A 14,955-nucleotide genomic window follows, 5' to 3' on the forward strand; every position below is an offset into this window, starting at 1 on the left:
AAAGTCCACTTGTCCAAGACAAAATAATGAGCACATATTGATATCCATAATCTCACACCCACAGTTCCTCCAAGTAATCTAAGGAGGAGTACATGACAGTTTAAATAAATCTGATTTTTTAAAAATTACACAAAGGAATTAATTTTAAAAAATGATTGGTGCATATCTGCATCATGAAACTGCTCATACTAAATACATTTCTGCTCAAAGTAGAAAGTACAATAAGGAAATTGACCATATATTTTTCTTCTTTGGGGTGGGTGGGGGGGGGGGGGGGGGGGCTTCAATTTGGTAGCAAAGTCACTTTGTGCCACAATCTATGTAACCATTTTACAATTTCTTAGTCCTAATGTTTCATATCTCTAGTATTAATCAAATTTTGGATTTTGGAAAATGAAGCAGAAGTTAACAAACAATATTTAAAAATCTTTTAGAACAATAAACATTTTTTTCTTTGACCAAATAAAAGGTACAAAAAAAAATAACCCAAAAAAACCCAGCCAGTTTTATAGATTTCATTTTCAGTAGACCTCCAAGATCTGCAGTACTTCTGCAGAATATCTGCTGCAAATGCTACATTTGCAGCATAAGCAGATTTATTTAGACATCATTAATTGTGGATTTAGAATTCTCTCAAAGATGTCTCCCCAACCAACCATCTGTTTTTGTTTTGTTTTGTTTTTTTACAATCAATGAAACTAAGGTTTATCAACCAGAAATGTCCCCTGTGTGGGTAAACTAGACAAATATCAGGGATATTTAGCTAGAATGACTAATTAAATAACAGTGTCTTAATTTTCAGTTACAACTGCATATGTACAGTGCACTCCACAAATATTGGCACACTTGGTAAATATGAGCAAAGAAGGCTGTGAAAAATTGTCTGTTGTTTAACATTTTGATCTTTTGTCTTTGTTAAATATAGGTGTTCAACCATTACTGTCTCCCCTATGAATTCATATGAGAAAATTCACCAAGGGCACCAATATTTGTGGAGGGCGCTGTATAATCCAATTAAATTTAAAGTAAAGGTTACAACATCTATGGAAGGTGCAGGGTATAGGATATTATAATTTCTCAATAGCATTAATATCATAATAAATAGCACTGTCCTAACAAGAATCATATTTGCAATAGTAGCTCCTCTTATTTTTCTCACAAATTCCAACAGTTAGAAAAGTCCAATATTAGGCATGTTTATAAAACTGGTAAATTATAGGTGAAATAAAATTCACCCTGTTACAAAGGCCAAGTGCTAGTCCCTACTTAAAACCTTTAAAATCACTTGGATGAGGCAAAGTTCAGGGCACTTTACTTACACAAATGAGTCTTTAGTGTTGCCATTTTATACAAGCAATTATGTGTCCAATGCCAATAAAAGCAACTTGGAGTCAATAGTTCTGTTACCCAACAAGGTTTTTCCCAGCAGCAGATGATCTCGGGGAACTATGATAGTTAAGACCCATGTACAGAGATGATAGGGAATGGTTTGGCAAACTTTGTTGTCTAAGCATATTCAGGTCAAGATCAAATGATGCCACCAAATGACCATAACTTATGTCGGTCATCGTGGCATACAGGTTATATTTAACTGATAGCTGGACTGAAGCCTAGCTAAGGTGCTAGATATGAATTCCCTTTGTTACTCTCCTGTGCACAGCTCATTTTCACCCAAACCAGTTTCCTTGTCCAAACAGAAAAGCATCAGAACAAGTGATTAACGTGAGTGTATGATTGCGGCTACAGACTTCACAGTGGAATTCACAACAGTGGCGGCATTAGAAACATCTCTGGCCACTCTCTGAATGGGGGGAACATTGGGTCCTTCTAGGGTGTCCAGGATACCTTCAGAAAAAATAATAATAATAAAGCCATGTTCTATTATTATTGAAGAATAACAATACATCTGAACTGTATATGAAATGACACTGCATTAGCACATTAGTTCTGTTCTCAATGTTGTTAAACAAATTAACTGGTTGGTATTGGTCAATAACATAATTTAAAATATATACAGTGGTGCTTGAAAGTTTGTGAACCCTGTACAATTTTCTCTCTCTCTGAATAAATATGACCCAAAACATTATCAGATTTTCACACGACTCCTAAAAGTAGACAAACAGATCCCAATTAAACAAAGGCGTTAAAAATATTATACTTGTCATTTATTTATTGAGGAAAATGATCCGATATTACATATGTGAGTGGCAAAAGTATGTGAACCTCTAGCAGTTAAGCAGTTAATTTGAAAGTGAAATTAGAGTCAGGTGTTTTCAATCACTGTGATGACAATCAGGTGTGAATGAGTGCCCTGTTTTATTTAAAGAACAGGGATCTATCAAAGCCTGATCTTTATAACACGTTTGTGGACATGTATCATGGCATGAACAAAGGAGATTTTTGAGGACCTTAGAAGAAGAGTTGTTGGTGCTCATCATGTTGGAAAAGGTTATAGAACCATCTCTAAAGAGTCTGGACTCCACCAATCCACAGTCAGACAGATCTTGTATAAATGGAGGAAATTCAAGACCATTGTTACCCTCCCTAGGGATGACTGACCAACAAAGATCACTCTAAAAGCAACACAATAGTCTGTGAGCTTGTAAAGGAACGCAGGGTAACATTTAAGCAACTAAAAGACCTCTCACATTGGCTAATGTTAATGTTCATGAGTCCACCATCAGGAGAACACTGAACAACAATGATGTGCATTGCAGAGTTACAAGGAGAAAGTCACTGCACTCCAAAAAGAACACTGCTGCCCAACTGCAGTTTGCTAAAGATCACTTGGATAAGCCAGAAGGCTATTAGAAAAATGTTTTGTGGATGAATGATACCAAAACAGAACTTTTTGGTTTAAATGAGCAGTGTTATGTTTGGAGTAGGGATGTCACGATACCAAAAATCTAATAGTCGGTACCGATACCACCAAAAGTACACGATATTTGATACCAAAGTTGATACCATGGTGTGGTTTAAAAAAAAATTAAAATAATTTTTTTTTTTTTTATTTAAATTAAAAACTCCTGGAGGACAGCCTCCTCTGGCTAATACTGGCAAAAAGAGAGAGAGGGGGATATTTTAGTTATCAAACACTATCTGTCAAAACAGTGCTAAATGCTAATAACAAGTGCTAAAGTGCACTCCTAAATGCATGCGCACACACACACCCCTTATACTCTGAATTTAAATTCACTGATATGGTGGCAGCTCAAAAAGATTTATTAAAAGCATGAACATTTCAATAATTATTAGTGACATTAGGCTACATTTAGCTGACAGGACACGGGCTGAATGGCGATGCATGGTGGCCCATTAGGAGGTAGTTTATAACACTGCAATGCGTTAGTGTCGTTAACAAATAACTGGCTATCGCTAACATTACATGGAGCATAACATTAGCTGGTTTCACCGCCACAATGCCAGCTGCCTCAAACAAACATAATATAGGACCCGTCTTTCAGGTGTTTCGCCAAATTCAAGGTGTTTCCTCACTTTATTTGAAATAAACAATAGCATTGGTTGCACACCGGCAACTGATGCTACCTTTCCTCTCTTTTACTCTCAACGAGTCGGGGTGGAACTAAACTTGTCGCCGTCTTCTGTAGTTTTTCCTGTGTGCTTATAGGCGTTCTACTTCTTTACCGACTAAAACACTTAAGCATATTTGCTGACCCCATCAGTTCCAGAAGAATTGCATCCTTGGTACCTTCATTACCAACGGTACCGACGCTACTGCAGAAAAACAACCGTCATGTTTTAAGAATGTTGGTACCGACTTGGTACAGAAGTATTGGTTCTTGTGACATCCCTAGTTTGGAGAAAGGAAAACATCGCATTTCAGCAGAAGAATCTTATCCAATCTGTGAAACATGCTGGTGGTAGTATCACAGTCTGGGACTGTTTTGCTGCATCTGTACCGGGACGACTTGCCATCATTGGTGGAACAATGAATTCTGAATTATACCAGCAAATTCTAAAGGAAAATATAGGGACATCTGTTCATGAACTCAATCTTAAGAGAAAGTGGGTCCTTCTAGGGTGAAAGCAGCAAGACAACGACCCTAAGCACACAAGTCACTACCAAGGAATGGTTAAATAAGAATAAAGTTAATGTTTTGGAATGGCCAAGTCAAAGTCCTGACCTTAATCCAATAGAAATGTTGTGGAAGGACCTGAAGCAAGCAGTTCATGTGAGGAAACCCACCAACATCCCAGAGTTGAAGCTGTTCTGTACTGAGGAATGGGCCAAAATTCCTCCAAGCCGATGTGCAGGACTGATCAACATTTACCAGAAACACTTAGTTGCAGTTATTGCTGCACAAGGGGGTCACACCAGATACTGAAAACAAAGGTTCACATACTTTTGCCACTCACAGATATGCAATACTGGCTCATTTTCTGCAATAAATAAATGAACAAGTATAATATTTTTGTCTCATTTATTTAATCGGTTTCTTATCATCTACTGTTAGGACGTGTGAAAATCTGATGATGTAGGTCATATTTATGCAGAAATATAGAAAATTCTATATTTAATTCACAAACTTTCAAGCACCACTGTATATATTTTTTTTTACATTATTATTGATAATACAGCATCAGCATAGAGGTCTTAGAAATACGAGTACGGTTAACTCTGACTACTATGTTTCAGGCTGACAACGTTTTCAAAAATCTGACCCAGTTATAGATTATATCCTTTGGACCACATAATCGTTTCTAAAAGTAGACTCAAGAATAGACTAAAAGACAAGAACTCTATTATCACAAGGTAAAAATAATGTCTTGCTATCCACAAGAGACAATACTTTCATTATTTGGTTGCCCATTGGGATATTGGGCACCTTTCTTAAATTGTCTATAATAGCACAAGAAGTAATAAGCGTTCAGTTCCCTAAATTACCTGCAAATGAGATCAAATGAAAGATGAATAGTGACCAAATATAGTTTGATGCACACTGAATATAGTGAATTCTGAATATTTTATTACATGTAATTACTGTGAACGATCATAACCTGCACGTTTATGATCTGCATATTTGTTACCTTCAACAATCTTGTGGTAGGCGAAATGCAGGTAGAGAAGGAAAAGCATGTGGAGTGCTGCCAGTGTGCCACACAAAATGAGACGAGGCGTTTTACCCACTGTACGGGAAACCAGCGCAGCCACCTGAGCGAGAAAGTGGTGGGGGAAAGGAGAAAAACAGGATTGAACTGACTCGATACACTGATCTCTGTACTGTATATTCGGTATGGTCCCAATGTTTTAGTGCACTATGAAGATCTTTCTCAAATATTGTTTAATCACCATATACACCAAATCAAAATTAAAAGTCAGTTGAGATAGTAACAATAGGGAACTCACGTACTCTATCAACTATACGGTAGTTCTCTACTTAAAGAGACAACGATGATTAACACTGTATGTTGTAGGTGTTACAATTTCAAAGAAATAAATGACGATTAAATAATTTAAAAAAAAATAAATAAAGTAACTGGTGTGGGAATTTCATTGTGAATTTCAATTTAAACCAAAGATTTCTCAGACAAGTAAATCATAACTTGACATGGTTTTTAATAACATGTTCCCAAACATAAATACTAACTCTATAGTAATGTGCGTTTGCTTTTCAAGAACCTAGTAATTTTACATTGTAATGCTGCTATATGAACAAAGTAAATAAATATATGATCTAACATACAGCTGACATGGTCAGTTGCCTTTATGAAGGGCCAGAAATGTGACTCATAACTATATTTGTTGTGTCTTGGTAAAATAAATCATTTGTCTTGCTTTTGAGTCCAACAAGACGGTTAAACTGACAATCAAATTAGTTTGCCTTTACCATTCGAAGTGTCGAAAGTCCTCCGATTACCAGCCATAGAATATAGAACAGGGAGTGAAAGTGGACATTGTAGGTGATGAAAAGGACAACGCAGTGGCCAAAGAGACCATAGCCCTGCAAAACACCGTTTCAAGGTATTATACACACTTACAGTGGGTCACCACACCTCAATCAGAACATATCAAAACTCGCTCACAAGTGACTGAGTTACTCACCAGTAAAGACAACATCTGGAGCATGGTGATCTGAGAATTGCAAAGGTAAGCCACGAAATAGATGAAGGATGATGTTCCAAGCCAGTAGCCAAAACATGTCCCAATGGCAGTTCCCATCAGTGTGCCCTCTCTCTGTTTAAGTAAACATCATTACTCAGTGTGGAAGATGACACAAAGAGATTTAAAAATATAACTTAGAGAATGGCCTAAATGCACGAACCACAGATTTACACCGAATTCTAACTGGATTACCAACCTCTGAGAAATGTATAGAGTTTTGCTTACGATAACAGTTCCAGATGTCTTCATGCCATGAAGCAGGATGGCCACCAGAGTGAACACCAGCATCATTGGTCCATACAACTCCCCAGCAATTTTCTATTGGTTTGAATAATACACAGTTCAGCAGAGCTCTCTAAAGCCTTCTATTTATACACATTTTAACAGCCAATCATTTCTTATAAAGATATAAGCCACGGTTTTTAAAAGCACAAAGATCAACCATTTAGAAGATTATCTTCTGTTAAACAGCAATGGAAAAGGCTTACCTGTGGAAAATTGATCATTTTGAGTGGAATCATGGATTCAATTAATCTGTGTAGACATTTGAATCGTTGTCAGTGGAAATGCCTGAACATAACCACATTACACATGTGAACATGACCTGTTTTGGATCTTACCGGTTTCTCACTTGAATAGGCTCAACGTCAAAGTAAGGTCGGAGGATGTCGATGTTCGCATACAGGTTAAAGGCTTTTGAGGCCTCACGCTTGCCTGCTTTCCAAACCTGTAGGAATTCATGGAATATCAGTCATGTGCTTATACATTCAGATCACTAACAGAAACCCACTCCTGTTTTTCTATACTCCTTTTGTAGACTAACTGAATGAGATTAAATGAAAGCTGAATAGTAACTGAATATACAGGGTGTCCCAAAAAGTTCTCCATACATGAGGGATATTAACTAATTATTCTGTTATGATATTTTTAGCAAAATATCTTCCAAACGTTTTCATACTTAGTTCATATATTTTATATATATATATATATATATATATATATATATATATATATATATATATATAGAGAGAGAGAGAGAGAGAGAGAGAGAGAGAGAGAGAGATAGTATTTCAGACAGCCTTTAAGAAAGATTTTGACAAAAGAAGAACGTATTGAAATCATTCTCATGGATGGATCGGGAGGCTGTCGCAAGGTTGCGATGAACTTTAACAGGAAACATGGAAAGCACATCACACACGCACACATGCACACGACACTGTTGCTTATTAACAAGTTCAAATTAACACGACACAAACTTATTAACAAGTTCAAAAAGACTGGAAGTGTTGTGGACCAACCGAGAAGTGGACATCCACCGACATCCACTGACGAAAGCACAACTGACGTGGTGCTGGCGTCCCTATGCATGGAGACTTTTAGGACACCCTGTAATTTAATTACATACTAAATATAATGATAATATAGCCAAATTATCTACAAACATAAAAAATAAACAATTTATCAAGAAAAACTTGTTTTGCAGAGTTATGGTCTCTTCAAAAATGTATCATTTAAATTACCTGGACATCACAGGAAGAAGTAAGTTAAGTTCTCTCAGTCATTTTTCTTTATTATCAATGATATTGTGAAATAGGCTTTGCACGTACAGCACCATTAGCTCAATTATAGACAGAAAGTGAATAATAAATTTATAAAATGTACAATGTTCATAATGTCCTCGTACCACTAGCACACATGCTAGTTAACCACATTTTGTGTATTTGCTTTAAAAACAAAAATAAAAAAAACTTTACTTAACAGCAAATGGTTGCCAAAATGCTTGAGAATGCAAAATTAGATTACTGCCTGAAATGGATTACTACATTTTTTAATGGTTACTGCATGGTGTCTTAGATTCAAGGTTGAACAATACACAGGAAATAAAAGGTTCGATTTAAGGGTTACACAGGCTAAATGGCAGCGCCATCATAGAATCACAATTCAGCTATAAAATGACAGCTTATTCTTTTGACCACACAATTATAACAAGAAGAGGACAGCAGACTCATAACACAGTTGCGGTCGGAAGTTTACACACACTCATCAGGACATGAATATCATGGCAATATTGGGCTTTCAATAATTTCTTTGAACTTTTCTTTTTCTGGAGCAGAATGATGGAACAACATACATCTTTAATAGGAAATAAAAACAAAAAAATTGGTTCACAAGTTTTAATTTATTTTGGGTTTTCTTTACTCAACACAGGACCAAAATTATACATACAGGGTCAAAAATATACATACAGCACACCTAATAATTAGTTGAATGTCCCTTAGCAAGTTTCACCTCGAGCAGACGCTTTTGCTGGCCATCAAGCAGCTTCTACAGAATTCTGGTTGGATTCTCGTCTTGGCAGAATTGATAAAGTTCAATGACATTTGTTGGTTTTAAGCACAGTCCACAAATTTTTGTGTTATTATGTTAGCTTGCTTTATCCACAACCAGCTTTGATGTGTGTTTGGGGTCGTTGTCCTGATGGAACACCCAATGGTGTCCAAGTTTCAACCATCTGGCTGATGGTTTGAGATTATGCTGAATAATTTTAAGCTTCTTAATAATTCTTCATTATTCCATCCACTTTGTACAATGCACCAGTTCCACTGGCAGCAAAACAGCCCCAGAGCATAATGATACTACCACTGTGCTTAACCACTGGTACAGTGCTCTTTACTCCTCCAAACATACCTCTTGTTATTTGTTTGGTCATTATGGTCAAACAATTCAATCTTTGTCTTATCTGACCACAAAACTTTCCTACAGAAGGCTTTTTCTTTTGTTCATATGGTCAGCCACAAACTTCAGACTCTCTTGAATGTGTTGATTTTAGAGTAGGGACTTCAGCGATGTAAAACTCGCTTTACTGTAAACAGGGACACTGATGTTCCAGCAGCTTCCAGTTCATGGAAGGCCTGTGCCTTGGTGATTCCTGGGTTTTTCCTGACCATCCGAACCAATTTCCTCTCAGCTGAGGGTGACAGTTTGGGTCTTCTTCCAGACCTTAGAAAAAGTGGCTACACTTCTCAATAGGGATGCACCGAAATGAAAATTCTTGGCTGAAGCCGAATATAATGACAAACTTGGCCGAAGGCTGAATACCAAACATGTTTTTCACGATTTCTTCCATTTATTTTGCCATTTTTTTTCACCATTGCATAAATTAAATAGTCAAAATGTGATTTTTACTATTTTGTCTTGCTTTTCAAAGAAAAAAAAAAATCAATGACAAAAACTACAAAAAAAATTTTTTTCATTCCAGCAGGCATAGGCTACCAACAAGGCACAATATAACTTTAAATAAATAAATGAGTGAAATAAAAATATTTTGATGTGGTCATCTTTGAGCCCCCCTTGAATAGCCGATGTGAGGCCTATAGCTAACTGCTGAAAGAATGGAACACTCTGTAGCCTACAACAAAAAAGTGCATTAAAAAAATGCATTAAAAGTGCATTAACAAGTGCAAAAAATGGTTCTATTCGGTTCTATACAGCTGATTATACTGGGGATATATACCGCTCGTGTCCATGTACACCTCGCGGAGTATTATAGTAGATATAGTATAGTTAGATACATTGTTAATGTTATATTCCTTGATAGATTTAGTTAGTTTAAACTATAGATTAGTTCATTTAGTCCCTGCTGGTTTTTCTACTCCCAGTCCATAGTACTAGTTCATGTTTCTTGTTTTGACCCTGTTTTCTGTGACTGCGACTTTGATTCCTGCTTTGCCCCGTTTATGCCTGTTTGCCGATCGCCCGACCCTTTGCCTGTCTTGACTACGTTTTTTTGGGATTACGATTTGGATTTGTCTGCCTGCCCTTAAATAAATACACCTTTACCTGCTTCCGTACTCCCTTACGTCTCACGACGTAACCGAATACTCTGGAACAGAAACAAAACAAACGCACGTGTCCACAGTAAACTTCCGTCAACATCCGAAGAGCACGTAGCTCGTGCATGCGCGCGCCCCCTCATCTCTCCGAGCGCACTGTCGGAAGTGGAGGTCGTGACACTCGCGCATCTCACTCTGGTTGCTAGGCTATTTGGTCGTGTCATCAAACACATCATTGTTCAGTCAAATTTATTCGGCCTTTTCACTTATAAGGCCGAACACCGAAAGTGTTTTTTTTTTTTTGCTATTTTCAGCCAAATAATTTCGGTTCCTGAACATTCGGTACATCCCTACTTCCCAATAACTTGTACACTTACATACAGTTGTTTAAACTGATGATCTTGGAATCTGCAATTGTTTAGAAATGGCTCCAAGAGATATTCCTGACTTGTGTAAATCAACCATCCTCTTTTTCAGATCTGCACTGTGCTTCTTGGACTTTCACAGAACACTGTATGTGACCCTGTATGTATAATTTGGTCCTGTGTTGATTACAGAAAACCCCAAATAAATTAAAACTTGTGAACCAAATTATTATTTTTTTATTATTAAAGATGTATGTTGTACAATTATTCTGCCCCAGAAAAAGAAAAGTTAAAAGAAATTATTGAAAGCCCAATATTGCCATGACATTCATGTCCAGATGAGTGTATGTAAACTTCCGACTGCATGTACTGTAAGCAGTAGAAAATTGGTGCTAACCTCATCTGCAACTTGTCTTCCTAGCTGGCCTTTAAGGCCCTTCATGCCGAGGAACTCTCCATCTTCTCCAGTGTCGTCCTCAGTAGCTGCTGCCTCAGCTTCCACTTCCTCCTCTTCCTTCATACGCTGATGCATCTCTCCCATGTCCTCAAAGCTGGAGCCAGAGGTGTCGTCCATGTTCTCCATGTCTATAACCGCCGAGCCACTGCCCTGAAAGGAGATAAAAATCGAAAAAAAAGTTGAAACTCAGCTGCTCCACAGAAAAAGAAACTGATGTTTGTAACAGCAGTAATAATGAAGTGATTAAAAACAGAAGCTTTTGGGTTCATATCCCTGGAACCGTAATTTATCCTCCAGCTCATCCTCCGAAGCCTATACTAAGATTTTCAGCACTTTCAGGTCTCTTTGAACAACGGAAAAAATGTAACAAATATTTATCATGAAACTACTACTAGTCTATTTATCTACTAATCTTAAAGCTGCTCAGTCTGTGGTTGTTGCTTTCAAAACAACTATTAACCGTTATGTTTAAGAACAAATTAAACTTTTAAACATCTGGGCTGTTTCATAACTGGCTGTGGTCCAATAGGACAGTTATTTAAAACACTGATATTTAATAAAAACCCAGCAGCTTGAACCTCAAAGGCCAACTAGCTCCAACACACTAACTACGTATCCAAGTCACAGGACGGGTCTCAACTGCCTTTCCATTGGACAAGTAGACTCTTCTCATACCCTAGATAGTGCACATATGTAGGGAGCAGGGAGCCATTTGAGCTTCAGAACAGTTTTCCGAGGATAATGACCGTGATTATTGTTAAATGACAACACAGGTCTCATTTCGACTGAACTGAAAATACATACAAATTAAAATACCTTTATAAATCCAAGGACGAGCATTTAACTCACAGAAACCTTTAAATAACGACCCGCCTAGTTCGCTAGCTTACCTGAATCATAATGTTGTCATCAAAACCACCCCATGGTTCCGTATTCGTGTTTTTGGCTCCTTCCGACGCCGACATTTTAGCCCTTAATGTAACAACACTACAACAGAAAGTGAAGCAGCTGTGCAACTACGACGTGACTATACAAAGACACAAACGGTCATTCTATTTTCAGCGGCAAATACACGAATCTGAGCGATTATTCCTGTTTAAAAAACATCCAGCAACATTCCACATCACAAATGTGAAGCGAGAAGCAATAGGAGGCTTCACTCGGAGATGAATCGATTCACTGATCCGAAACCAAAGCTTCAAATACCAGAGTCACGTGACCGACAGCGTAAACAAAGAGAACACAGAGAGTCTCACAAGGCGTCATGATTAGCAGCTAGTTAAAACTGTGTTCCTAACTGGAATAAAGTTGGCTTGACTTTGGACGTTCAATATTCGCAGATATGCGAAGCTCAATAGCATTTGAAGGGAATGACTTACAGTCACACACACACACATATGTGTGTGTGTGTATATATATATATATATATATATATATATATATATATATATATATATATATATACATACATACATATTCATTCATATGTATGAATATATATGTATACACACAGACCCTCCCCCCATATATATATATATATATATATATATATATATATATATATATATATATATATATATAGTCAACAGGAGGTCAAGTTCAGGATGGCAAACTTTTGGCCGCCTCAATTTCATCTTCAAACACAACTTTCCTCTATGTCTCAAAAGAAAAGTGTTTGATCATTGTGTTCTCCCTGCTCTTACATATACATGTGAAACCTGGACCTCAAATGCTAAAATAATTCAAAAACTAAGGGTCACTCAACGAAGCATGGAACGCCGCATGCTTAACATATCGCTATTAGACCACAAGACTAATGTGTGGGTGCGAAGTCAAACCAAAGTAATTGACATAATCAGAAGGGTGAAAACGTTAAAGTGGAAGTGGGCAGGACACGTAGCAAGAATGAAAGACCAAAAATGGACGTCTGCAGTCCTAAATTGGACTCCACTGGAAGCCAAACGGCCAAGAAGACAACCTAAGGCCAGGTGGGCTGATGACATCAGAAAGTTTGCTGGAATCAATTGGCAACAAAGGGCATAGGATCGTAGTTGGTGGCGGCATTCAACAGAGGCCTACGCCCTGCAGTGGGCCGAGAACGGCTGAAGATGAAGACGATATATATATATATATATATATATATATATATATATATATATATATATATATAATCAAACGTCCAACGACAAACCAACTTTATTCCAGTATAAAACTAATTCTTTTCCTATGTAGATTTTATATTCATAAATGTAGGTTTTCACATTGTAAACCTATTTTTTTTTTTGGCATTCTTACAGGAGATAAAACATTATTTGGATACAATTTCATCTTCTCTTAACAAAAAAAGCACTCAGAACTTGTACTTTGCATGGCCTCACACTTTTTTCACTGGAATTAATGTGTAATTTTATTTCAATTTGGGTAATGCCCTCTTTCTTTATCTTTTATTAATTTATTTATTCTAGTTACTGTCTAGTTCTACTTCTCTTTTGAGCTGTGGTGTTGTTTAAGTGTTCATCCACAATATAGAAGCACTGCGCTGACAAGTGATGCACTGACTTTTCTTGATTCAAATGAGTACATCATTTACAGATGAATAAAAAAAATGACATCAAAACAATTATTTGATCAAAGACTAATTTGTACTATACTTTGTTCACGTGGGAATTTTGTACTCATTCAAGAATCAAGTCAATTCAGTGCATTGTTCTTTTCAGTGTGCTCTACATCTACATGATGTTTTTAATGCTTGGTAGATCTCGTGTGTGTCCATGTTGTACACAGAATATACATATTTTTGTTACATTATTGGAATGACCATGCTTTTGTATTGTGTATGTACATCCTGCAAAATGGCAGAAAATACAGCACACTGTAGTATATTGTAGCGTTTCTGATTTATTCCAGTAACACAATGTAATACAATCTATACAGTAAAGAAGTACTGTTGTTGCTTTATGTGAAACAAAATCTAATACAAAATGAAACGTGTTGTAATGTTACTATATGTTAGTGTTTTTCACACATTATGAATGGTAAAGTCTTTTTGTTAAGAGAGAACATTTGCTAGTGTTCTGGTAGAATGAGTCATTTTTGGTCTTTGTATGCAGTGTATGAAGTGTAATTTTTTTTGGTTTTTACAATTACATGCATTTTTATCAATGCTGTGTTCACATTTTAAAAACAAAGCAGTGGTGTGGACTGAAGTGTGTATCACTTTTCATTGCTTTGACACAAAAGTACTAAATAACCTCAGCTTTCAAAATGCACAAATTTATTTCTCACTCCAACAAAACTCTCTGTATCTACATCTCATTTTCAGTTGTTTACCTGCTGCTTTCAAAACTAATTCATATAAGTTCAAAGTCAAACAAATTGTTTGAAAGAAAGAAAACAAGAAGGAAATTTCCATGCTTGCTCTCCTAGTGTCCATGTGGATTTCCTCCAGGTTCTCCAGTTTCTTTTCACCTCACCAGTACACCAGTACATGCAATGTCTAAGATTTGTTACTTAACTGTATATGAACAAGGTGTTACTCATCTGTATATATTCTTATTCATCTTGTCATAAAATTAGATGTTCATAGTGTACATATTAGATTTATTTTTACTCTTAGTCTTATTTTTTCCCCAGACATTTTTCTATTCTATTTCTATTTCATGTGTATTTTCTTATCTGTTGTGTGTAATTGAGCTGCTGTAACAAGGGAATTTCCCCAGTTTGGGATCAATAAAGTCAATCTTATCTTGTCTTAAATCGCCCCTAGGGGTGTGTGTGTGTGTGTGTGTGTGTGTGTGTGTGTGTGTGTGTGTGTGTGTGTTTTCCCGCCTGGATTCCACAGGGGCAACCTGAAAACTGGTACTAAAAGGACCAACCCCCCACAACACGTCACTAGTGTGCTAGTAATATTTTAAACCTAAGGAAATGCTGACAGCGTAGATCTGCACCCTACCATTGTGCTCTTCTCAGTGAGTCAAAGCTCTCAGCTCAGTGACATGCGGCTACCACCAGGGGTCAGTACAGTCAGTCAGTACAGACTAGGAAAAAAAACCCAATTCTTAAAATGTCAGCTAACTCTATTTGTAAAGTCTTTAAACAGTTGCTATTTCATTTTACATTTATTTTTTTTCTTCCTCACTATAATTTGGACTTGACCTGGCCAAAACATAAGTTGCG

General features: G+C 36.8%; 1 protein-coding gene across 1 annotated transcript; it reads right to left on the reverse strand.

Moving 5' to 3' along the window:
- Window positions 1-272: 272 nt before the first annotated feature.
- yipf3 (Yip1 domain family, member 3) lies at window positions 273-11,962 on the reverse strand. Its single transcript, XM_017464751.3, has 9 exons — window positions 11,670-11,962; window positions 10,720-10,929; window positions 6,745-6,851; window positions 6,613-6,658; window positions 6,350-6,442; window positions 6,065-6,196; window positions 5,850-5,963; window positions 5,050-5,173; window positions 273-1,845 (listed from the first exon to the last, which is right to left on the reverse strand). The coding sequence occupies exons 1-9, from the start codon at window positions 11,742-11,744 to the stop codon at window positions 1,718-1,720; spliced, it is 1,029 nt and encodes a 342-aa protein (XP_017320240.1). The 5' UTR covers window positions 11,745-11,962; the 3' UTR covers window positions 273-1,717.
- Window positions 11,963-14,955: the final 2,993 nt, after the last annotated feature.

This window comes from Ictalurus punctatus, chromosome 3 (genome assembly GCF_001660625.3).
Source record: "Ictalurus punctatus breed USDA103 chromosome 3, Coco_2.0, whole genome shotgun sequence".
In the NCBI taxonomy this organism is placed as follows: Eukaryota; Metazoa; Chordata; class Actinopteri; order Siluriformes; family Ictaluridae; genus Ictalurus; species Ictalurus punctatus.